Genomic DNA, 26,105 nt, shown 5'->3' on the forward strand with positions numbered 1-26,105 from the left:
GCAGGACTGGATTGCCAGTTTGGCTCAGCAGCCAATACCTAGTAAATTTGATTTACTAAAGTCAAATATCAACAATAGTAGGTCCTGCATTACAACCGGATATGGTGGCCCTGTCATGTAGAGGGGCCCTAATCCAGTCCTGTCTTTGAGAACTCAGCAAAGCAGCAGTGCATGCTGTCAAACAACCTGTCTGTTTTCTTCAAACCTTGAATGAAAGTGGTTTACAAAAGGCTGGCAAGTGGGCAACTGCTAAACTCAACATGACTTTGGCCCAGCCATGTATCAAGCCATCTTCTAAACAGAGCTTTTTTTTTTGCAACATCTGTTAATTAAGAATCATCTATTGTAAATACAGCAGTAAACGCCAATAGATTTGATTTACTTTTGTGTAAGACGAGATGTGAGATCTCAGAGCAAACATACAGGATATATGTGGTTAAATTGTATCTGTAGTCATTTGCAGTGCAGCACTTTACAAGGTTAGTGTGCACCACTAAAGAGCAACATCAAATGACATAACAAAGACCGTAATAAGATTGGTTTAAACCTTCAGGATTTCAGCGCTACCCTGAAATTTATGTATACAATTGAAGTACCACAATGCAAATTTGGGGTGGTGTCCTAATGTAGCAAAACTGTACGTACTGCACATTGAGTAGAACACAAGGGGGATTAATAAGGACTGAACAGGTCATTTTTAAATCCAGCTACTATGGTAATTATTGCAATAAAATCCAAAAACTGTGAGGTTAAGATTTTCTGCAAGACTTTCCGAGCTGTCGTGGACACACTCCGCCCCGCCAGCTACTTCTCGTCTTAAAACGAGCGTTCCTATCCACTCTGCCAAAAACACGTAGTTCATCGCGTTATTTGGATACAGCTGTCCGCTAGAAGAAATAAACCAGGCTAGGCTAGCAGGACAGATAGCAGCGCAGAGAGCAGGGGATACAGTCAATGTAAACTCAGGAGGACAGCGAAGACAGGACAGGAGAGGGTCCTTCACTTCCAGCAATGCAAACGCTGAGTGTCGCAGCTAGCTAACGGTAGCGCCGTCCCGACACACGGGGACTGATCTCGATGGCAAAGCCGAAGCAACGATAAATAAAAGGCGACATCAACAAGAGAGGGTTAGCTTAGTTTCAATGTTATTGTTAATTAAAAACCACATATTGTGACAATGTCCTGCTCTGGCAACCTGGTTTGGGATGTAAATAAACGCTTAATTGGATACAACGAGCCGAACACCATCAGGACCAACTATTTAGGTAAGAACGAAACAAGCCTCTTTAATGCTAACGATAACGTAGGTGAGATCTGAAGAACACATGCACTGTTTTAACTGGTATTTAAGTCCTCAGCAGGCTGTGTCTGTGGCGCTGAATCAGATCAACTGACAGCTAACGTTAGACCCACCACAACTGCGCCCAAGCCCGTAATGTTAGTCTATCTGCTGCTAACAGAGAGAAATGCTAATTTTACTTGTCCTGCACAAGTGTAAATACAGCAGTTACCGCCGATCGCATCCTCACCAATCGATGTGAGAGCCCGGAGCTGAAGCACCACACGATGGGATTAAATGTTATGTATAACTCTTAACAGTGCAGCTCTCTGTGAGGTAATAACTAGAGCAAACCCGTATTCATCCCCTCATTAATCACAGAGTTTCCGCCAGAGATGATGTGCAGCAGAGCAACCGTCTGCAAGCTGCATCACCAGAGACACCAGCTGAAGCCCTAACATGGCAAAACTAATGGAGCTGAAAGTGGGCACCAATCAAGAGCTGCAACGATTAATCGATTAGTTGTCTACAGTTAAATTAATTGGCAACTATTTTGATAACTGATTGGTTTGAGTAATATTTTTTGGGGAAAAAAGTCACAATTCTAGGATTCCAGCTTCTAACATGTGAATATTTTCTGGTGGACAGTAAACTGAACGTCTTTGGGTTCTGGATCAAACAAGACATTTAAGAATGTCATCTGTGGGAAACACTGAGCGTCAATTTTCAGCATTTTCTGACATTTTATAGACCAAACAAGTCATCAAACACGAAAATGATCGAAAGATTAATCGACAGTGAAAATAATCATTAGTTTGCAGCCCAAGATAAGTCATGTAATGTGTTTATAGTGCGTTATAGAGTGCCTTCAGTTTGTCACGAGTTTGTTGGCAGTGAAAATGAAACCATGTACAAAGGAAAACGCCCTCCCAGCAACATGCAGTACACGCCTGTGTCATGAACAACCTTAAACGGGTCAGAACTGCTGCAGAACTGCTGCAGAGGTAACAGCCCTGTAAAATAGGGATAGTCACTCACCTCAAGTCATTTGACACCTTTCGCATCTGTGAAAATGCTATTAAAAATAAAAAAACTTTGAAACTTGTCATGACACAGCAGTGTGTTGAGCCTCAGCCCTGTGCAGTGACGGGATCTGTCAGTATACCAGCTTCCCTGAAAGGTTTACAGCCTACAGTGTGCCTGATCATGGAAACGTGGATGTGCCGTGTGGTTTAAGTCCATCTCTAGTATCCAAACTGAGAATCAGCTTCATAACCTGAAAGAAAAAGGCATCACAGGAAGAAAAATTAACATTTTGATAGTATAATAATGATCATTTTCATTGTCAATTAATCTGTGCATTGTTTTCTAAATTATTTGTTTAGTTGTTTGGATAGTAGGCCTACTGTCATAGAGGAGTGAAGAAACCAGAAAACATCCACATTTAAGGAGCTGGGATCAGACAATTTTGTCTTCTTTTTTTTTTTTAATCTTAAAAAATTTCTGACTAACTTGTATTTCTATAATTTCAGAACAATCAGTTCATTGACTAATCGTTGCAGCTCTATTGTAATAATGAAAACAGGAACAGGAACAGTAGGATCAAGTTAGAAAATGTGGAGTAAATAGTACAGAATGTATCAGGAAATGAGAGCATTTGTCAAGAGGAACCTTGACAGAATCACAGTCTACGTATGTGCAGAGGTGGCTGTGCCATGTGGTTTAAAATCATTCCTGCAGATTGGTTTTTTCTTTAATGCAGATTTGTTGAGCTTAATTTAACGCTCACTAGTCTGAGATCTGTTGCAGTGATAGTCCCGGGTCTGTGTGGTGCTGTGAGAGAGCTGCGTGGTGGTAAAACGACGGTGACTGTGGCGTTAACGGAGGACAGCACTGCTGGCACACAGCTGCACAGACAGGTTTTTAGAAGACTTGTCTGCAGTGTGGCCTGTCAGACAGTCGGCAGCACCTGACAGTGGTTGAATGGAGATTTATTAGCCTGTAGAGGTGGGGCAGGTGCCACAGAGGTTTACTCAGTGCCGTATTTAGCTGGACTGAGATATGATGAGAGCTGTTATTGTGTACGGGTTGAGGATGCGTGCGGTGATGTGTGGGTCAGGGTATATTTAGCTTCAAAGGGGGGGGCGGGGGCAACAAGTAGTGGTCTACATTCCAACCGAAACACTTCCGGGGAGGTTAAAGAAAACGTGTCTGTCTTTCAGGGCTTCCCTGAACGTAAAGATTTCAGTGTTATTATTGAATTTGGATCCTGTCTTGCATGGTGATGAGTAACTAGAGCTGAGAATATTAGTCAGTCAATTGATTGATCAAAGGAAAGAGAATAAATTATCAACTATTTTGCTAACTAATAGTCATATCAGTCATTTTTCAAGCAAATTTGTGAAACCTGCTTCTTAAATATCAGGATTTACTGCATTTCTTTGCCATTTCTGATTTTTGATTAAGGTTTTGGACTGTTGGTTGGACAAATTGGGTAATTTGATGACGTCACTTTGGGCTCTGAGAAATTGTGATGATTAATTTTTTAATAATTGTTTGACATTTTATAGACAAAACGATTAATCGACTGATCGTGAAAATAATCCACAGTTTAATTGAAATTGAGTAATTCTAAGGAGAAAAATGCAACAGGTAAGTGGAAACACAATATGTTGACGTGAGTGCTTGATTACAACAATTAAATGCAGTAACCCGCCATGTTCGTATCCACTTTGGCGTTTGGCACTTTCTGCCTTAAAGGCTACGTATTATCACATTGAGACACAATCGACAATTTACCTGTTCATGTTTCAGTCGTGTTCATGGCTGTGGCTGGGATATTATCACGTTTTCAAGTGTGTCATATTAGTTTGTGACTGGCAGCTTCAGAGGACGCTCTCGCTGTCAGCTATGTTAAAATCAGACTCCTGCAACACGAATAAAACCTGTCGGTGCACGTCAAAGCTCTGCAACACCTGACTTTCACAGCCACTCTCTGACACAGCGGATTGTTCTTTTTCACAACACAAACACAACATTTCCACGTTGAGTGAGTGCAGCTAAATGCATCATCCTTAAACATACGTAGAAGAGTCATTTATCTGTCTCGCAGTGAACAATTAACATGAATTATTAGCTGCTCACTGGATCTTCCTCATGCTGCACACCACCATGTGCTATACTAATTATAATAGTACGTTGGTTTTGCTTGAGAAACCATTGTATCCTAAAGAAAATTAAACAATAAGCGCCGTCGGGCATAAATCGGGCCGTGACTTTAAAACGCTGCTCCGGTTATGTTTGCAGAAGAGGCAACGTGACAGTTACAGTTTGTTTTGTGAGGTTGTTTCATATTAACAGCTATGGGCAGCTCCTCCATTTCCCATTGTGCATTGCATTGTGGGAGAATAGTGTCAACAGCACACTCGAAGATGAAGTGTTTTTTGAGTCTGCATGCGAGCTGCTTTGAGTACACTTTTTTGGTCACTCTGAACACACTGCAGCACAACACCTGTTCAGAGTTGGTGTGCAGCAGAGCTTTGGGATGCAGCTCTTAATGTAAAAGTGCTGAACAGGATTTCATGGCAAATAGCTAATAAGCGGTTATTCATTGTGTCCTTTTTGTTCTGCCCCCCCCCCTCCCTCAGTCTAAGTGGAAAATTACTGCAGAGTTTTGGTCTCCTCTCGGAGCGAGTTCTTCGGTGTCGGCGTTTCGCTCAGATCCTTTAATTTCAGCAGGTCACATCTCAGGTGTGAGCAGATGTTTCCCTCAGCTCTTGATTATTGATAGAGTCAGTAACAACTCCCAATAATTATGACGCCAGCGTGTGATACATCATGTCATCGTTTAACAGTGAAGGAGTAATTGACCCAGAGATCAACATACTGGTTTTTCTTTACAGTTGGGTTTGTGTTGCCATCTCACAAACCCCTCATTGACACTTTTCTAGTGTTTTATTCTTCTAAGAGCTTCAGGAAAACTGTTTGTCACTTCTTTCATGATGCAACAGAAAGATGAACTCATAGCAGAATTTCTTTGCTATTGTTGACAAGCGAAGACCGGTTTGTTACTGCTTCTGTGTTGCGCAAAGCACTGAAGTGCTGTGCGGGCTTATCAGACCACCTCTCCTGCATTTAGACTCATCGCACAGCAGCATGAAAATGACTCTTTTTCATCTGTTGGCAAAAGCAACTGCACGGGAGGCGTCCTCTGCATTAAAAATAAAGTGCATCCTACAGAAATACTGAACACAAATGTTCAATGTGACATTTAATACCAGTTCGCAGAAAGAGGATGTTACTTCATGGGCTCAGGAACACTTGAGAAAACTGCTGTTTTTTTGCTGTCATTCAGAAGGATATGAAATGAAAGTGGGATTCCTGGCATGCTTTTATAATTGCTTTCTCTCTTTTCACAGGTAGAAGAGAATTTGTCCAGAGGCTTAAACTTGAAGGGACACTGAATGTACACGATGGCTGCGTAAGTGTCCCAAATTCTGATCCGCTTGTTCTTTGTATCAGTTCATGTCTGAGAAAAGTAAATGTGTGTGTTGGCTTACGATGAAAAAATCCACAAAAACAAAAGCGCGTGCAGCCAGGTTGCCTCTGTGAGCTTATGAAGCAGAGCAGCTCTTTGACTTCACGCCAGGTGGTTAATGCCTCTGAGAAACCTGAAGCTGACATAACGGTCACACGTCCTGTCACACTATCGGCCCCGGCCGTCACTCCGTCCACAACATCAAAACAACCACAGCACGCACGTTCCAGGAGCGCTTCACTTCTGACGCCTGACTCGTCTGAACCAGAACCGCTGCAGTGAAAAGGATTTGAGGAACACTTTTTATTGCACGTTATGAATATATTAGCTGTTTTAGCTGAGATATTCTATGCTAACATAGAACATAATGCAGCGGTAGAGACAGGGAAGTGATTGAATTTAGCTGTTAGTAGCTTAATCAATTAGTTGATCAACAAAATGACTTTCAAGAGGATTTTATGCTTGTCTTTGTTGCACATCTATATATTGTATACTTATTAATTTCAAGACGTCCCTTTTGAGCTCTGTTTATTATTATTATTATTATTATTATTTACTTGTCATTATTTATAGACCATCAACCACATATGTAATCATCAGGTTAATCAGTTTTCTCTAAGACAAAGACATGTTTGCCCTTATAAGCTTCCAGTTCAGAGGAGTGGATGATGTGGCCACCAGGAAGTCAGAGATCATAGAGACCACACCACTGGAGCACAGAGTGAACGTGTTACGCAGCAGAATGGATTGTCTGGGTTTTTTTAATTTTTCTGTGGCTGAGCACTTCTCTACCACGTCAGCTGCTGAATGGGAGAAACGGCAGTTTTTGGGGGCTGAAGTGTGAGAAAGAGCCCCAACAGACACTGGAAATTCAGCAAAAACAAGGAAGTGGTTGTATTTTGCAATTGATCCAGATCAGTTGCAATACACAGCTCGTCATTGTTGGTCAAAGAACGAGAGATTTACAGTGTGTTCCCTGCAGACACAGAGTAAAAATCAAAGTCTTAGGTTACAGTTTGGCCTGGATGTAACTTTTGCTGGATTTGATCATATTTGTGCTCTCCTCGTTCAGATCACCACTTCCTCTCGTTTGTCTGAATCTGATCGTCACAGACAGACGGAAGACAGATTCACATCCACTCCAGCACACAATCAGATTTGAACCTCCTTCAGATGATGTGCGGCTCCTCAGGAGTCGATCTGAAACCTTTTTAAAATGTATTGAGTTCAGTTTGCAGGATGTTGTTAACGCAGTGCAGACAGTGTAAGGTCACTGATGGCGGGACAGTGAGTCTGTGGAAATGAGGAGCAGCGGTGTGATGATGAAACACTGAAGGAAGCTGCAGCAAGCAGGTGTTGGTGAAATATTGAACCACAGAGTGAAAGTTAATCAACAATTTGGTAAAAGTAGTTTGAATTAGAAATGATTAAAACACTATTAATACTGTCAAAAAGCACATTTTTCAGACCTTCAGATCAGTTTTGTTCTGTAATATCCATCCTGAGGCCACGACTAATCATTATTTTCAGCATCAATAAATCTTACGACTTCACAAGGTGCATGTTTATGTGTTGTAAACAGTTCAGTTGATTTTTTTTTGCTCTCAGACTGTTTCATTTAAAGGCCTCAATAATATTTCACAAACAAAAGTGCAGATTTGAGGAAACATAATTGTAATTCTGCGCAGGAACAGTTTGAGTTTTCTCATTTCCTCTCCTGATCATCATCTCATGACCCCTTAGATTCATCTTGTGAGCCCTCATGAGGGTCCAAACCCCCAGGTTTGGAACCACTGGTTTATTCTCTGTCTCTGATTATGTGAAAAATGCCTAATTTGCTGAAATCGTTAGTTTTTCATCTCTTGAAATTAAAGAAAGTCTGCAAAATACATTAGAAAAGCTGATATCAACCAATGTTAAGCGGTTTTGCCTGATAATTGACTCGATGAATCAATAAATAATCAAAATGCTTGACGATAATCTTCAGCCATCTACTCGATCAATCAGCTCATCCTTTCAGCTCTAATGTAAACGGCAAAGTAAAGATCTGTGTCTTCTTGTCTGTCCGCAGGTCAACACTATATCCTGGAACGACACGGGTGAATATATCCTGTCGGGCTCAGACGATACGTTTTTGGTTATCAGCAACCCGTACAACAAAAAGGTAGGTCATGATCAATAAAGTGACAACAGCTGTGAGCGCTTCCACTAATAGAAGAACAACGAAAGAAGGTAAATGAAGTGCACATGAAAAGCAGATGCGGCCGACTTTCTTACGGCTGCATTTGTCATTTAACGGATCCGGAAGGATTTTAAAAATATTTGTTTAACTGAAAGAAAAGACAAATCATCAAACCCCAAACCGGTGAGCAACAAGCTGGCAACAAACAGCTGTTGTTCTTATTTTGTGAGGTTTGAAATGAATCTCAGTGTGTTTGTTTCCTCAGAATAAAGTCACAATAACGGCTGAACCAAAAGAATCATCTCATGCTTTGATCACGTTGGCGATGCTCTGATGGAGGATTTACTACAAAACCTGTCAGCAGTTTAGTCCGATAGATGTTTATTAGATCAGCAAAATGATCAAAAGATGATGAACACGTTGCAAAGCAGCCAATGAATTTCCTCTTTTGAAATGGATGCAGATGATTGAGTGTTGGGTCAGAGGTGGTTTAAGTACGTGTTCAGGTCGGAGCAGTGGTGGAAGAAGTACTCACGTCTTTTACTTAAGTAAACGAGCCATACTACGGTGTAAAAACACAGTAAAAGTACTGCCTTCAAAATTTGTATACAACATTGTATATTGTTGCAGCAGGTAAAGTTGGAGCTGATTTTAATTAGTTCATGTACTGCTTCGTATCTATTTCCCCCCAGGGATCAACAAAGCTTTATCTTACCTTAACCTATAATTATCAATCATATTTTTTGTTTTGTTGATTGTATTTTGTATTATTAATATGGATCAGCAAAGTAACTAGTAACCTAAGTTATACGATAAATGTAGTGGAGTAAAACGTGTAATATTTACTAGTAGTGCAAGTATTTTTACTATATATTCGTTTTCTTTCTCAGGTCAAGAAGTCCATACGTTCGGGTCATCGCGCGAACATCTTCAGTGCAAAGTTCATGCCCCACACCAACGGCCAGGAGATCGTCTCCTGCTCCGGAGACGGCATCATCTACTACACCCACACCGAGAAGAGTCCTGAGTACAACAGACAGTGTCAGTTCACCTGCCATTATGGAACAGCGTATGAGGTACTGGACGAGAGGAGTGTTTCCCGGAGCGTACACGTCTTTCCCCCGCGGCCTCCTAAACTCAGCCTCCCTCTTGTTTTGTCAGATTATGACGGTACCAAACGACCCCTACACGTTTCTGTCATGTGGGGAGGACGGCACGGTGCGGTGGTTCGACCTTCGCATGAAGACCAGCTGCACTAAAGAAGACTGCAAAGATGTACGGTGACAGCTGTCATGTTCTTTCCTCCGACGGAGATCTCAGTATCGCTCTGTTTTAATGCTAATTAGTGAGGATGTATTAGTCTGACAACTGGCATATTATGGGAGATAGTGTTGTTTTTTTCAGGCTGCTGTATAGGTTTATATGAATTACAAAGATTTTCAAACAAAAAATGGGTTTCAGTAACGTCTTGTGGCCTAGAATATTTAGTGTTGTAAGTTTCCTGCTACCTCCCTTATTTTGTTTCTATATCTTTTGTTGATCTATCATCTCCCACATTTCTCATGTGAGTTTGTCCTCAGCACAGCTCTCTGTCTCTGGAGTAATTCAGAAAACACTTTTCTTGGCTGCATCTCTGTGAGCGTGCGAGAGAGAAGCTGTTCCCTCTAGATTGTGTTGCATCCTCTCGTATTTCCTGCTCGAGATCGGTCCCTGTGACCTTAAAACTGTCAGAGTAGTTTTACCAGGCTGTGTTACCTCCCCCTCTTAGTTAATGACCTGTCCTGACCAGTGTTAGGAGTCAGTTAAAAGTCCAGACGGGATCATTTGTCTGAAGTGCTGAGCCGGACCAAACTGTTGGTTCTCGATTGTCCTCAAATCTGAATGACTGTAAAAAACGTTGAAATGACTTTATAATGTGGGTTTGGGTTTTTTGGGTTTTTAAATCTCACCTCATTGTTTTTGCTCTGATTTCAGGACATCCTGATAAACTGTCGACGGGCAGCGACGTCTATATCCATCTCACCTCTGGTGCCGTACTACCTGGCCGTGGGCTGCTCTGACAGCTCAGTGCGCATCTACGACAGACGCATGCTGGGCACCAGAGCGACGGGTAAACCTTCCTCCTCACTCGCATCATTCACTCAGCTTCCTCAGTCTTAATGTTTATGATGGTGTCGTAGATTCATGTTGACTTTTAGGCTTTTCGGTTCGAATTTATTGCATCGAATATCGAGAATAACAAGAGAATCAAGCGTAAATCACTGCAGCTGTGCTCCAGAGGGAGAAAATTAGCTTTACAAAGCAATAAAAGAAAATTTGTTTCAAAATCTACCTTTATTATTGTTTGGGGCGTATTCTTGTAATCCACCTTCACAGCTTTATGAATAAGTCAAGGTGACAGATGGAGGTATTGAAGCAGGCCTGAGGGGTTTCTCTCTGCGCTGTGTGTGGTCTCCTGTGGGAGCGCTCTGTTGTTTAGATGTTTACATGAATAAGATTTTATCCTCTTCTTCTGAAATGCTCCTGACAACGACAATAAATAATGAACTTTATTTATCGAGCGCCCACAAAATGCTTATTTACTAGAGTTAAAACAAGAGACAGAGCAGATGGTTTAAGAAAACAGGCAAGACAAGTTTATTTGTAATTGAGGAAAAGGAAAAGTGCTTCAATAAGACATAAAAAGACATTAAAGACACAGTGAAATAAACATGAAATTAGCAGTGGATTTGTAATATAACAGATTAATTGTAGCGTATTAGATCAGGGTTTCTTTTAACAGGAGCATAAAGGCATCACTTGTTACTGTCACTGTTTCTCTTCATCAGGTAACTACATGGGCCGGGGGACGACGGGAATGTGCGTGAGGTTCGTTCCCGCTCACCTGTCCAACAAGTCGTGTCGCGTAACTTCTCTCTGCTACAGCGAGGACGGTCAGGAGGTGCTGGTCAGCTACTCCTCCGACTACATCTACCTGTTCGATCCCAAAGATGACCAGGCCCGAGAGCTGAAGGGGCCGTCTGAGGAGAGGAGGGAGGAGGTGAGCTCACAGGATGACTCCAGTCACGTAGCTTTCATAACTGATAGGACCTGTGTGCTTCTAGCTGTGGCATGGCTCTATGGAGGGTAATATCAGTCTGTAGGCTGGTTAGTCCCAACTGAAATATCTCAACATCTACTGCGTAGGTTCTCAGAATTTGGCATGTGTGCCAACTGTGGCCCAGAACGTGCTATGAAATGCGTGCATTATATTTTGATCATCAATGGCCCATTTCATTACTTTCACTTTCAGTAGCCTGCATTTGATACACTACTTGGCCACTGCTGATTTGGTTTAGGAATTTAATGTTAAACACCATTTTGAGACTGATCACAAATGGGTTTTCATTTGTGATTGGTGGTTGCCTAGATTAGCACTCAGCCATCAAAGCTTTGAGGACCCCTCTGCAGGGTGGATTGACATTGAACAAACGCTGATGTCCTCAGAGGATGATCCCCTGACTTTTCTGCTCTCTAGCCTATCCTCTCCTGTCATGACGTGAACATTTGTGCTTTTGAGGGAAATATCTCCACAACTGTTGGATGAATTTGGTTCAGACATTCCTCTCAGCATGAAACCAAAACCAGTGCTTTGACTTTTGACCGAATACCTGCAAAACTAACCACACTCCAATCAGCCTCAATGTACTTGGTGTATATATAAATGCTGTGCTAGCAGGTCTATGAGGCTGTTCTCAGACACAGCTGTGTTTGAGTTGTATGCTCCGGTCAGCCTGCTAACATGCTCACAATGACAATGCTGACATGATGATGTTTATGTTGATCTTGGTGTGTTAGCATACCATTTGCTAATTAGCACTAAAAACAAAGTGCAGCTGAGGCTGATGGGAATGTCATTAGTTTTGCAGGTGCTTGGCAAAGTATTGGACACATTAAACATTTGACCTGTTGATGGCGCTACAGGAAATGCTAGGAGAACACCAAGGTCAGCAGGGTTCTTCCTGTTGGGACCATGAATGTCTGTACAGACGTTCATGGCAATCCACCTGCTAGTTGTTGAGATATTTCCATCTGGACCTAAGTGGTGGACAGACGGACAGTAGTACATGCTGCTAGCATGTCTAAAAGCATTGTGGAAAATGCCCATTGCAAGTTCTGAGTCCAAGGTGACGTCTTGAGATGTGTTGTTTTGTCTGACAAATCATCCAAAACCCAAACATATCCCATTTAATATGATATAAAACAAAGAGAAGCAGCAAATCCTCACTGTGAGAGGCTGGAAACAGCTTCTGAAGTTTGTTTTTTTCCTTGATGTAACAACTGAAACAATTATTTGAGTATAGAAAGTGCTGCTGCATCACTATTTATTTTTTTGATCAACTGCAATTAATCAAATAGTCTCATCTTTAATTGAAATATGTAGTAATAATCTGATTCAAGGAGAATTGGTACTGCGTCCTCATTGACAACGACTTCTGAGCAGGTTTAGCCCCTATACTTAAACATGATGTTCCACAGATCATTAGGCTGCACTCAGTCGGTACGACTTGTGTACCACAGAAAATAAACACGAGCTCGTGCGGCCAGGCAGACAGGGATGCCTTTTTTTCTGCGTGAAAGGAATGTTTTATTAAAAACAAACAGAACAAGGGACTGTGTTGTGGCTGTCTGCTTCTCTTAGAGCTCTGCAGACATCAGTGCTAAATCTGTACTGGCTGATGCAGTGCGGTGAGCGGAGCAAATGACCCTGAAGAACAGAAGAGAGGAAAAGAAAACGCTGGCTTACTGATTAGAAAAAAAAAAAAATCTGAAACATATTTTAAAATGTGCCCTTTCTTAAAGGTTTTTTTGTCATCATATCATATGGTTTTGGTGGGCACCTGGTTTGAAAATGAGCTAAATGAACAACCAGAAACACTGGAGCTGGAGTGTTTACTGCCAGTGCTGGTCTTCACGTGTGTCTGAATGTGCTGGATCATGGTGCCAGTGTTTCAAAGCCTCGTGGAGAGTTCAGCTGTGTCGAGATGCAACCGCCACACACATTCCTTTCCAAATACAGCGACCGACGCAGGCACCTCTATCGTCCAAAATAGTTCAGGCTGAGGTGGAGTGGACGGCCAAGCAAAGGCTCATTACCCCTCTCTCCTTTTCCTCCACCTGTAACCTCACTTGTTCAAGGACCTCTTCTATCTCAGTTATTCGACTATCGCTTTCAGCCTCTGCTCCTTTTCACCACCTCCAGCCCATAACCAGACCTGATGACATTTCCTGAGTAAAGCAGTAGATAGCCCCTGCACTAAGACCCCCTTTTTCTATTTCTGGCGCTCAGCCTGTTGCCCTGCAGAGAGAGCCAGGGGACTGGAAAGTGAAGGCAACCTCAGTCGTGCAGCCAGGAAAGGGGGGGGGGGGGTGTAGCTTAAAGAGGACACTGACAGAGACGAGCAGTGTTTCGCTTTGGCAGCGGAGCTATTTTTGACCATGCTTTGACTGACAAACTGCTAATCTTTCTCTCTCTCTCTCTCTCTCTCTCTCTCTCTCACTCTCACTCTCTTCCTCCCTCTCCCTCTCTGTATGTGTGTGTGTGTGTGTGTGTGTTTCCACAGCTGAGGCAGCCTCCAGTGAAGCGCCTCCGTCTACGAGGTGACTGGTCTGACACTGGACCTCGAGCTCGTCCTGAGAGTGAGAGGGAGAGAGATGGTAAGCTGCCGTGCAGGGTCTCCGGGTACATGTTCTGCGTTGCTCCTGTCGCAACTTGTTTGAAACGTGTTGCTGGCATCACATTCAGAACAAGCGTATAATTACAAAAACCAATGAAAAACAATAACTATATTGTCTTTGTACTGTTTTCAACTGAGACTCCTTTGGAATCGGGGTTATATAAAAATATATGACCCTTAATTTATTTTACTTTACATTCACATATTTCTTTTTAATTAAATCATTGCCTGATGAATTAAATATTATTTTCTACTCAACATATATTTAACAACTTTAACATATTAAATATTTCAAATATATATATTTTCCTTTTTTTGCACAACACCCGTACCCCCCGTCTTAGCAGAGAATGGTTTGACCCCGCTCTGGCGCACTTAAGGCTACACTACATACGTGCCCTGAAGCGGGAAATTTACGTAAAGCTGTCATTGTTATAACCTCTAAACATGGCGAGCTGTCATAAATCTTGTGCGCAGAAAAGAAAAGAAAAAAGAAAAAGAGAGGAAGATCATAGAGATGAACAAGAAAAAATGATGAAGTTTTTAAAAGAGAGACAAGAAGCCAGAGAATTAGGGCTAGAGGTGGGTGCCCTATGATGGTCTCTTGTCCCCGGGCCCCAGCAAGTCTGTTGACAGCCCTGGCCACCTGAATTTAATTGTTGAAACAAAAAGTGCCCCTCCTGAGAGAGAACAACCTAATTTGAGTTTGAGAACCCCAGTTATAAGTGATACCCCCACCAAAAAGGATTAAAATGCACCTCCTTTAGGCTTGAAAGATCTGGTCTGTAAAATGCTTTGTAGTTTGCTGTGTCCGTGTTCACTGCACTTCATTCACATCCTCATTCCACTGTTTTCCTCTTAGTCATCGCTGGGTGAAATTGTCCAAACTGCAACACATGAGTGTCAGTCACTGAATCAGTATTTGGTCAAATGAACTGTCCCTTTTATGAAATGGCCTGTGAACATTGTGTGTTGTGATGACATGAGTCATGACAGATATTACCACATTGTTCTATTGTGTCCGCCTCTGTCATGTCTGTATTAACACGGCCAGTGTTGTAAATGGCCTCCATAAACCTGTGAACATTTCCCTCCCGTGCTCTTGTAGGAGAGCAGAGCCCAAACGTGTCTCTGATGCAGAGGATGTCGGACATGTTGTCCCGCTGGTTTGAGGAGGCCAGCGAAGCTCAGAGCAGCAGAGGAACTCGGCCTCAGACACGACCCCGAGGTGAGTCATGATCCGGTACTGAGAAACTGTTTCAGCACTCTGAAAACAGAGCGTGCTTTACATTTTTTATACTTCAAGGTTTGAGTAATCGGCTTGTGTATCTGTTTTAAGATCATTATTGAGTTGCTAGGTTGTAAAAGGCCCTAACTTACTGTTACCATACCATAGATCAGGAACATTCAAACATCTTTTTTTCAGTCCTGTATGTATTTCTTTGGTATGCAGAAACAAAACAAAAGCTTATTTCACGCAGAAATGTAAAAATGGCCTAGATTTCATAACAGGTGGTTCACCTCAAACTCACCTGTGGTGAGTCACAGGTACCTGCAATCTCATAATCACTCATTTGTCCAGTCTAAATGGAGAAAAGTGCTCATTCTGCTGTTTTATGTCACTGCTTTTACCACACTGACCACAGACCAGGAGAGGAAGCGAAGGACAGAGCTTTGTCTGAGCAGATCAAAAAGAAAATAACAGACGAGCCGTAGTAAAACTAAAGGCTGCGAAACCATCTTCAAGTAGCTTGATGTTCCCGTGACATCAGTTGCAAATATTATTAAGGACTTTAAGGTCCATGGAACTGTAACCGACCTCCCTGAGTGTGGCTGCATGAGGACATCGACCCCAGATTGGACAGGTGGAAAACCAAGGATAACTGCCGCTTTTAAGAAAAACATAAAAAGCAAGACTGGAATTTGCTTCATGCATATTGACGAGCCATAATCCTTCTGTCCTGTGGACAGATTAGACACAACTAGAGTCACATCAGCTCACTGTTCACAGACGAAAAGCTTTCAAAGAAAAGAACACCACACCCACAGTGAGGCTCGGTTATGTTTTGGGGCTGCTGCGCCTGCTGCAGGGTGCTCTGAATCTGCAGGACACAACAAAAGACCATCGAGACATAGTGGAGCGAAACGTACTGCCTGCTGTCAGAAAGCTCACTCTCAGTCGTGGGTCATAGGTCCTCCAACTGGATAAAGACCCAAAAGCACCAAAGATTCAGACTATTCTGAAGTGGCCTTCTATGAGTCCTGATCTGGAGCCGATCAAACATTTAAGGAAGAGCTGAAACAAGACAGCTGGGGCAGTTTTCTCAGGAAGAGTCGTCAGACTGCCTGTTAGCAGGCGCAGACTCTCACTGAGAGCTACAGAAAATGTTCGATTGCAGCAGTTACCTCTAAAGGTCGGGCAGCAAAATATTAGGTTATAATTATATATTAGGTGTTCATGCCTTTTTCATTAGTTTTGTTATTTTAAAATACTTTGTTGAATAAACATCAAAAGAAAAGTCTGATTTGCATTTTAAGAGATTTTATCAATAAACTAATATGGTTAAAAGTTCAAGTAAAACTTGAAGACTGGGAACATCTATTTGTCATCTTGTTTCAGGAACAGCTGTCCGCCCAGAGGGGCCGTCGAATACTCCGGCTGCCCCTGCAGGAGGCTCCAGTGAGGAGTCCACCATCCCCGAGAGGCCCGTGGGGACGGACGCCCCAGAGGTACCCGCCGGTCCCGTCGCTGCCGCTGCCGCCATGCCTAAATCCACTTCCTCCTCCTCCTCAGGGTCATCATCCACAGTCACAGCACCTCCTCCTTCCAGCTCCTCGTCAGCACAGAGTTCTGCCCCTTCCACCTCCCCCCTCACCTCCTCGCCTGACTCGGAGCAGAGGAGTCAGACCGACACGACCACGACCCCCACGCCGACGCCCACGCCCACCTCGGAACCCGCACTCTCAGGTAAGAGTAAAATACACACACACACACACACACACAAACCACAGCTGTTCCAGAAATTCACATGTTCACACTCTTTAAAACAGCGAGTCGGTGTCCTCTGATCAGCTCCCCTGTGTATGTGTGTGTGTGTGTGGGTGTGTGTGTGTGTGTGTGTGTGTGTGTTTGTTGGAGCCACTCCACTCAAGCAGCAGCCTCACTTCACTCTCTTCCCCCTCAGCATCCTGTTGCCCCTCTCCTCGTTTATTTGCCTGACCCTCTGCTCCCGATCCTCCTCTCCTCACATCCTCCCCTCAGTCTTCTAATGATGCATTCACTCTCCCTCTCTTCCTCTGCCTCTTTGTCAGAGTACGGTCCTCATCGGCTGCCCATAAGTTTAGTGTGTAGGCGTTTGCAGAGGTTACTTCGTCTGGCCGACCCACCGGGACGGGGTCAGCGAGCGGCCCCTTCTTCTTCCTCTTCTTCTTCCTCTGCAGCCCCTGAGAGACAGTCACAAAGAGCTGCCACTACTGCCGCTGCTGCCGAGACGCAACCCCGTACAGGTTACCCTCCCCTCCGAGCTCCCCGCCCCCGCAGCGCCTCCTCCATATGGGCTGTTCGCCTGGGCCCCCTCCCCTGCCATCTTACCCCTCCCCTCTATGTAGGAAAGGCAGACATGTCTGTTTGCAGAGACAGTTAGGCTCCAGAGAGACCTGGTCTTGCTAGAACTGACCACTAATCCTCCAGTGATCCCCTTTCCATTCCCCAATAATGCACCTTGTACTTATTAACCTCTGTAGCTGTCACTGTGTCGCCTCTCCACTGTTCGCTCAGCCCCTCGCTCACTAATGCTCTCACTCCATCACTCCACCTGTTGCTTGAGTTTTCACCTGCAAACTCTCCTGCTGGAGTGGCACCAGCCAGTATGAAGCTCTGCTTTGGCGTCCTCATGGCTCATGTGGTTGTTCACCCGTGTTTGATACTGATCAGTTGACTAAACTACGCAGGAAGTGATTCTCTTTGGTTTGACCTCACTTAAACTTGAGAATCGTGACTAAAGCCCTTTTCAGACAGCTCCCTGTGGCTTCGTTCTCTACTGAAAGAGGCAGCACTGGCATGGTTTTCCACATCTGGTGTACAAATAGCGAAAAGTTGGAGGAGGAGACTATTCTCAGTTAGCATCATTGATGGTTTTCCAACCTTGTTTTGGAGTCGGAGCCTGAATTAATGACTGTGATCAGCTGGAGGGACGCTCACTGCCGCTTCTCAAAGTGACTCCGATACGTTTTCTCAGTTTCATCATTAATTAGGGAACAAATTCAGCCGCCTGTTTTGTAATGTCTTACAGTGCACAGGCATCGAATGACACGATGTTAATTTGGGACTCTCATTTCATTCCCGTTAGCTCACATGGTGCGTAAAGCTTTTGCTAGAGTTGCAGTTTTTCTTAATGGATATATTGGGAGAGATTATGCTCCAGTGGTTATCATAGTTGTACAAATTAAATTTTAAACCTCTTTTGCAAAATCTTTTCTAGCCCGATCCAACATGAGAAAGATCTCCTTTACAATGTAAAATTAACTTATTTGCAGTGTTTTGGGGGGTTGTTAAGCTGATTTTTATTTTTTTTGCCAATTGAAGATGATATTTAATGCGATCAAGACGTACATTAAATCTCTGGGAATGTTTAACCATGTGCTTGTGCAGCCTTGTGATGCAAAAATTAAAGTAGGATTGTAGTGCCATATTCCACCAATGAGACACAACACGGCTGTCGCGCTGATGTAGCGAGGCGTGTGTCTGAAAGGGGCTTTATTGGACAAGTTCAAGTTCAAACAATTCATGAATTGAATGAAAGTCCATTGCTTGTAGTGTTTATGTTAAACGCAGGCTGCACTTGGAGCTTTTGTTTGTCACACTTGTTACCTGTAATTTCATATCATTTAAAAAATACGCTGGAGAAAATTGAGTGTGCAGCAAGCAGACACTTGGATTGTGTTGAGGTTCAGAAGCAAACAGAGTTTAATTATAAGGTTTATATTTTCCATCGTGGTGTCTTGGAGTAAGCCTGATGCTTCTGAAACAGTAACATTGCTGGAATTAACCACGTATTAGTAGAACATGTAGTGAGCATGTGTGAACTTGTCATGTTCTTGATTTACTAATCTGCGACGCTCATTTTGCAAATAAAAGCTGAAGCTGCACATGTGGGGGAAATGACCTCCCCAGTTCTAAGATGAAGCTTTTCTTCCTTTGGCTGATTTTACAGCTCCTCCTGCTTGGCCTTGGATCTTTTTTTTTTTTTAACATGACTTTTTTTAACGCTTGACTGTGTGAGCCCTCAGGTTTGACCTCTGTGTCCGATGTTTAGTCGGTCTCATTTGTGTTCCAGATTCCCCCTCGTCTGTGGTAAACAAACAGCTGGGATCCATGACTCTTGATGAACAGCAGGGTGCGTCCTCTCCCCCCCACCCTGCCTCTCGCTGTGTCTTCTTCACCCTCCCCCTTAAGCACTTCCTGTCATACCTCTGCACAGTCTGTTATCCATTGTTTTCATGCTTATTTCTCTGTCCACCATTGTACTTTCCCATTATTCCCATATTCTGTCCAATTACTATAATAATAATAATTTAAAAAATAATAATAACGGTAATTTAAACCATACAAATCTCTTCAATTTTTAGTATCTTAGACATTCGTCAAGAGATACTTTGACTATTACATTATCTGAATATCGACTGAATATCCACTTATTACATTGCTTTGGTATGCATGGTGCAGGTGGGGGTCCTTTACTTAACTAACTGCTTTTACCTGAACTTAAAAGGTTAGTTCACCCAAATTTATACCCGGAAAAACTGCAACAAACAACAAACAAACCCCAACCAAAGACATTCAACAGAATTTTCCAAAGTTACATCCACAGGCAGCGACAGGTTTCACAGAGGTCAGCAGTGTCTCTTCAGTTGACACTTGAACGTTCAGGAGACAGCGCTGGAGGTCTCCTGTGAGTCTAGTCAGATTTCCTCAAAGGCATCTTGAGTTATGAGCAAATATGTGACAGGCAACACCCACTTCAGCTAATCGAAATGGCACTTCACATTTTTTGTATTTGTGGTTGAGGTTGGCCTCAAAATGCTTCAGTAGGCCTATTCCCAAACACAGCCTGCAGATATGTACAAAGACGATCGGACAAGCTGTTATTCTGCCAGCCCTGCCCCTTGAAAGCTCTTTCGTGTATCTCAGTCCCTCAGGGTTGTTTACCCATTTTGGTGTAGATACAGTAAAATCCAACAAGTTCTATTCATATTACTGATTTGCATAGATCACATTTCATAAGAATAAGAATCATGAGAATAAGAATAATAAACACACCTCTTCTGGGCTTGAAGGTAACTTGGAAAATCAGCAAATATTCACACTAGCACCTGATCAATACTTGATAAGACTGCGTCGGCTGACATTAATTTTCTTACATAAACACATAATGTGCATGAGCACTTTTGATAAGATTTCCTTAAAGTTCCTTAAACTTTAAGTTCCTAAAAGTTCCTTAATTCACACAACCAAAATTCACCGATCGGTTATCTAAATTAACGGTTGATGATTCTTTTCCTGTTGATGGACTAATTGATTATTTGACCAATCACTCCTTTCACTTTAATACAACTGAGGTGAAGATACATTTATTTTGTTTTCCCAAAGCTAAAAGACATTTGGAAACTTTGCTCTCCCAGTTACTCTGTCACGCTTGATAATGCACAGCTGTCGCTGTCATCAGTTTTCATTAAGAACTACTTTATTTAAGAGGTAAAACTAACTGTCCCTAACACCTTACAAGTCTGTATCAAGCAGCTGATGTGTGTTTTGATCCTTTGACGTGTGTGTGTCATGTGTCTGTCTTGTTGCCGTGGCTGCTGGTAGCTGATGCGTCTGTAACAGAGTGTCTGCCTTTGTCCGCTCTGTTAATGTCCGCTGCATGTCTTCATTTCTGTTGTTAATCAATGGAAAGTGATGCAACAGGAGGTTGCATGTTTCCACTGTGCTTTTAAACCACCGGTTACATGCTGTGAACAACTGGAAACAGTACTCCCAGCTAAAAACTGTTGATCAGAATTATTGGGTTTAGCAGAGAATATTTTATTTTTGAACAACACTAGTTAATCATTCTGGCTTTCTTTGTGTCTGTGTGTCTTCCTCTCTCCTCTCAGGAGCAGCAGAAGCTGCAGGTTCACCTCCTGATCAACCCATTTCTGCACCAGTCAGCAGCAGCTCCCCCACCACCTCCACCCCTACCACTGGCACCAGTCGATCCAGTACAGCAGAGCCAGTCCTCAGCCTACACTACAGCTCAGAGGGAACCACCACCAGCACCATCAAGCTGGACTTCACTGATGAGTGGTGAGAGATCGCCTGAGCATGGGGAGATAAAAGGCCATTACCTCATGTAAATTTAATACAAAGTGTCAAAACGAAAACAGTGGGCGCCAAATTTAGTGACAATAAATAGCACACACCATACTCAGCATAACTGTGTCGTACCCACCTGGCAGCACCAACCATAGATGCTTAGTGAGGAGAGAACAGTCAGCAAACAGACCTGTAGTCAGGTCCTGATTCCAAAACAGCTGTGATGCTGTGTGAAACATAAATAAAAACAGAATGCAAACGAATTAAGTACAGTGTTCCTGACTCCATGTAGTAACTTCCTTTAGACAGTCAGTGGTGAATCTTGCTCCATCCTCACTACTGAACGACTGAGCCTTTCCAGGATGCTCCTTTCATACCCAATCATGATACTATCACCTGTTACCAATCAACCTGTTTACCTGTGGAATGATCCAAACAGGTGTTTTTGGAGCGTTCCACAACTTTCCCAGTCTTTGTTGCTCCTGTCCCAACTTGTTTGAAACGTGTTGCTGCATCAAACTCAGAATAAGCAGATATTTACAAAAATCAATCAAGCTGATGAGGTGAAACATTAAATATATCGTCCTCGTACTGTTTTCAATTGAGGGAATGTTAAGACGGATTAGCAAGTTATCACATTCTGTTTAATTTATATTTTACACAGCGTCCCAACTTTTTTGGAATTGGGGTCATACAGCAGACTCCTCACTGAGGAACAATTTACAAATGATTGTAAACCATGAAGCCAAACCCAGACAGGGACTCAGTTACTGTTTGATCTTCCTCCTCAGGAGCAGCAACACATCCAGCTCTATGGGCGGTGGAGGTCCTAAAGCACCTGAGGCCGTGGCTGCTCAGAGCAGAGAGAGTCTGTCGGTGCAGAGTTCAGTGTCGGAGCAAGGTGAGTCCAAATGCAATCAGAACTAAATAGTTACTTAAAAAGAGCTGAGAAGTGATGTTTCGACAGTTTCACACCATTTTCACCTCTGACACGCTGCATCACTGATGGGTGTGGTCAGCTCTTATGTACCTGCCACCGGCGGTGTCACGGTGTACTGAAGAGCTCCTGTACATCACTGCAAGAAGATGTGAAGTTAGTAGTAGTATAAATATGTGAGTGAGCAGGAGTATTAATATGTGTTCCCCCTCAGCTCCCTCTGAGTCCTCGGGGCAGCAGAGTGTGCCCACAGAGCTGCTGTGCGACGCCTCCTGCTCCGGCGCCCTCAGCAGCACGTCAGCTCGGGCCCCGGCGGAGGTCTCCTCTGAGGGGGCCGCCGTGGCTTCCACGCCGCTGGAGAGGAGTCAGCCAGAGGGTACGGAGGACACATCAGGAGGGTGCAGGAGAGCAGAGCCCACGGTGGCGGAGGAGGGGGAGGAGGGCCAGAGTCAGCCCGCAAGGGGCAACCAGGACTCTGACGACAGCGATGACGATCCCATTCTCATCCCATCCACGAGGTTCAGAGGACAGGGCCAGAGGTACGCTGGGCGACATGTGCTCGGATGCAGCTTATCATCTCGTAGATTCAGACATTGCTCTTTTTTAATACTACATATCATATTGCCATTGACTGTTTCACTACAAATATAGATTTAATTCCAGAGGATCTGCAGTAGGAGATAGGATGATCAGGTAACTAAAAGCATCTCACCTGTCAGGTGTGTGACATGCAGCAGAGCATTAAACCTCAGCAGCACATCCTGATGTGTGCAGATGTTTGGTCATTTCACTTAGAGATAAACTAATACACACGCACAGCTAACGGTAGATTTCGAGTGATGTGCATGTGAGTACTGACTGCACAGTTGCGAGTAGCAGCATAACAGCAGCATTTTGAAGATTTTGGACAGAACAGCGATGAAGAAAGAATGTGTGCATGACTGGTGGAAAAGAGCCGAACCAAGTCGATATCCTCACTTAGACCTATTTGAAGAACATTTTTTCAGCTAGTTTAACACAAGAACCAGTGTGTATCTGCTTTAATGTAGTGACACTGCTGTCATGTATTAAATGCACAAGACTTTGCATAACAACAAGGCTTAATTCAGCTACAGTGGAGCAAGCTGGTGTTTTGTCTTGAACGTGGCTGCTTTCTAGTTGGGGTTTCTTTAAACCGAGCTTTTCATTGGTTGAATTGATTAAACCAGCATCGAACTGTCACTCAAGATTCAAAGCATGGGGTTCATGAGCATCAGCGAGCGGCAGCATGAGTTTGTGTGTCTGTCTGTCTGTCTGTCTGTCTGTCTGTGTGTGTATATGTGTGTATATGTGTGTGTGCGCGCGCGCTTCATGTCCTGGTTTCCTTGTGTTTCGCAGACGCTCAGCAGCCGCTCGTATCCAGGAGCTGTTTCGCAGGAGGAAAGAGAGAAGGGAGATGGAGGAGAGCGAGACCCAGAATATCAGGAGACCCTCGGTCAAAATGGTCTACAAAGGCCACCGAAACTCCAGGACAATGGTGCGTCAAACAGTTTACAGTTTAGAGACCTCATGCAAAAGCCTTGTTTGACATTTTAGGAAATTCGGTTATTTGCTTTCTTTCTGAGAGTTGGATCAATACCGCTGGAGGTTCTGAGGACAGAGCCAGGCTGCTTCCCTCTGTGTTTCCTCTTCATGCTAAGCTAAGCTAATCAGCTCCTGTCTCTGATCTCTTCTATGTGTAGATTAAGGAGTCATGTTTTTGGGGCAACAACTTTGTGATGAGCGGTTCAGACTGCGGCCACATCTTCATCTGGGACAGACACACCGCAGAGCACCTCATGCTGCTGGAAGCCGACAACCACGTGGTCAACTGCCTGCAGCCGCACCCCTACGACCCCAGTGAGTCCCGGTCCGCCCTCACCCTGCGCCGCACAAGATCCCCCTGCTGAGAGGACATGATGGCGAATGTTGACGTCACGTTCCTTTTCTGCTCTGTTTCAGTTCTGGCTTCTTCAGGGATAGACTACGATATCAAGATTTGGTCGCCGCTAGAAGAGTCGCCATCTTTCAACAGAGTTCTCGCTAATGAGGTATGACTGCAAGGAAATCAGTGAATACTGATTGATTGATTGATTGGCTTATTTAAGCCAGTGTGCACTGTGTTGCACTTTTAAGATACTAGACAGCAGCAACAGCCAAAATAATCACATGGCATGTAGTTATCAGAGAAGCAAACAGACCGTCTTCTCTGCGTCAGGAAACCACAGCTTTATGGCCACGCCCATCGTCGTTTCCATGGACACAGTGAACAAAGAAGGCTGCACAGAGGCCATGTAAATTCAGTTAGAAGTCTGGAGTTTTGTAAAATGTGGGAACCGTGAGTTCTGTATGTGATCGTAGGTGAGATGCATGTGAGCGGAGGGCTGAGAGTTTGGGTGTATTTGTACAGATGATGGTAATTCATCTTCCACTGACACCATGACTCATGTTACCCTAACGACACACATGATGGCTGGGTGGGTCAACAATCCTGCAAGAAGATAAATGCCTGGAACTCCCCGCCTGTCAGTCAGGGAGAAGAGGCGAAACGTCTTCTACAACTTTAGCCAAGTGCAGTTGGCGTTGTAAAGCACTGGGGAGTAATTTATTGTGGAGATGCCGAGTCAAAGCAGGTAACCTCATGGAATGTCCATAAACTCAGGATTCCTTTAAAAACAGCTTGTCTTCCCACTCTCTCACGGCAGGACAGTTTTCCCTTTCTTCACGCTTCGCTCTTCCTCACACCTCTCTTCTTCTTGTCTTTCCAGGTAATAACTCGGAATGAGCTGATGCTAGAGGAAACTAGGAACACAATCACAGTCCCAGCCTCTTTCATGCTCCGAATGTTGGCCTCCCTAAATCACATCCGATCAGGTAACTCTCTCGTGGATTTTTAACTCTGTTCAATTACATACACAGACGCTGTTCACTTGTTGTGCTTTTCTCTGGACTTTGTCATCCCCTCATCTCTTTTACATCTGTCTTTTCTTTCTTGCAGATCGGCTAGAAGGCGATCGCTCCGAAGGTTCGGGCCAGGAAAACGAGGACGAGCAGTAGCCTGCCGGCATTTTATTTTAAAGAAAACACTATTTCTTTTTGCTGTATAGCACTTGAAAAAACCCTGAGATTTGTACAAGTATAGTGTAGAATACTTCCTTTTGAAAATTAGTGTAATTTCTAGCCCCCCTGTGTTTTTTTAAGATGACTTTCTTACTGATGTTTCTGTTTGAGGATAAACTACATCTGCGTTAATGCAAAAGGCGAGGACGTCAGTATATATGTAATGGTGAGAATAATGGCGGCTGGTGTGCGAGGATGTTAAGTGCAATATTATTTTTGTTAGGAGAAAGTGAGCTTTGATCAGTGTTAACGTGTGACAGTTTGAATTTGTAGCACAAAGCTAAGAAATGTTGATGTGCTGCTCCGGCAGTTACGCATGTAAACAAGGACTTTAAGTAAAACATACTTGGCGAATGCTTTAATTTTGTCGTTAAAGAAAAAAAAAAGAAACAAAGCTGTGGTTCTTCTCCCCAAAGGGGCATGTCAATAAGTTATAATCTTTTACAGAATTTGGAAAAAATAAAGCTATGGCATCTGAAAGATGTCTGCACCTGGGTGTGGAAGATAAAACCTTAAGACGACTGTGCAACGAGCTAACAAGTGAGCTGAAAAGTCTGTACTCTGCACACTGATTCCTGACAGAGGCACCATCCATTATTCTGCAGAAACGTACAGCACCTGTCCTGCAACACTGCTGTCGTTAGCGTCGTAGCTTCAGTTTAGGGTTTAAGATGAGCTGTGTCGTCCGAAACAAAATCATATTGTGTCATAAGCTGCATCTGTGATTCAGTCTAAACCAGTTCCTGTCTCCTCTGAACTTCAACCTCCTGCAGACATGGACTGACTGAGGCTAAAGGTGATAAGTTCAGTATAATGGCAGATTTCTAAAGCTCTGATAATTGTAGTAATTTCAAAAATGTAATAGTTAGGTCCACGGTTTCATGTGAACACTCAACACTTTTGCTTGCTGTAAGACAGACAGTTTGAGCTTAAGAAGACAAAGATATTAGAGGTGCTGAAC

General features: G+C 43.4%; 1 protein-coding gene across 5 annotated transcripts; it reads left to right on the top strand.

Moving 5' to 3' along the window:
• The first annotated feature begins 900 nt into the window (after positions 1–900).
• Positions 901–25,500, top strand: dcaf6 (ddb1 and cul4 associated factor 6). 5 transcript variants are annotated; one of them, XM_041950346.1, is made up of 21 exons: positions 901–1,265; positions 5,698–5,759; positions 7,888–7,980; positions 8,889–9,074; positions 9,160–9,273; positions 9,973–10,108; positions 10,827–11,038; positions 13,602–13,695; positions 14,824–14,943; positions 16,336–16,683; positions 17,028–17,222; positions 19,052–19,111; positions 20,871–21,060; positions 21,861–21,970; positions 22,221–22,545; positions 22,658–22,699; positions 23,384–23,522; positions 23,728–23,884; positions 23,987–24,075; positions 24,793–24,898; positions 25,023–25,500. In XM_041950346.1, the coding sequence occupies exons 1-21, from the start codon at positions 1,178–1,180 to the stop codon at positions 25,079–25,081; spliced, it is 2,925 nt and encodes a 974-aa protein (XP_041806280.1). In that variant the 5' UTR covers positions 901–1,177; the 3' UTR covers positions 25,082–25,500. The 5 variants fall into 5 exon arrangements, with proteins under 5 accessions (XP_041806280.1, XP_041806281.1, XP_041806282.1 ...); XM_041950347.1 differs by having other exon boundaries at positions 22,670–22,699; XM_041950348.1 differs by lacking the exon at positions 22,658–22,699.
• The last annotated feature ends 605 nt before the right edge of the window (positions 25,501–26,105 follow it).

The sequence above is a fragment of the Chelmon rostratus genome, chromosome 13, assembly GCF_017976325.1.
Source record: "Chelmon rostratus isolate fCheRos1 chromosome 13, fCheRos1.pri, whole genome shotgun sequence".
Taxonomy (NCBI): domain Eukaryota; kingdom Metazoa; phylum Chordata; class Actinopteri; order Chaetodontiformes; family Chaetodontidae; genus Chelmon; species Chelmon rostratus.

Bases quoted from the DNA above. Each gene is read 5' to 3' on its own strand.
- dcaf6 (XM_041950346.1), top strand. From the start codon at position 1,178: ATGTCCTGCTCTGGCAACCTGGTTTGGGATGTAAATAAACGCTTAATT. The intron at 9,075-9,159 runs GTACTGGACGAG...TTGTTTTGTCAG, and splicing joins ATTATGGAACAGCGTATGAG to ATTATGACGGTACCAAACGA. The intron at 22,700-23,383 runs GTAACTAAAAGC...TGTGTTTCGCAG, and splicing joins GTAGGAGATAGGATGATCAG to ACGCTCAGCAGCCGCTCGTA.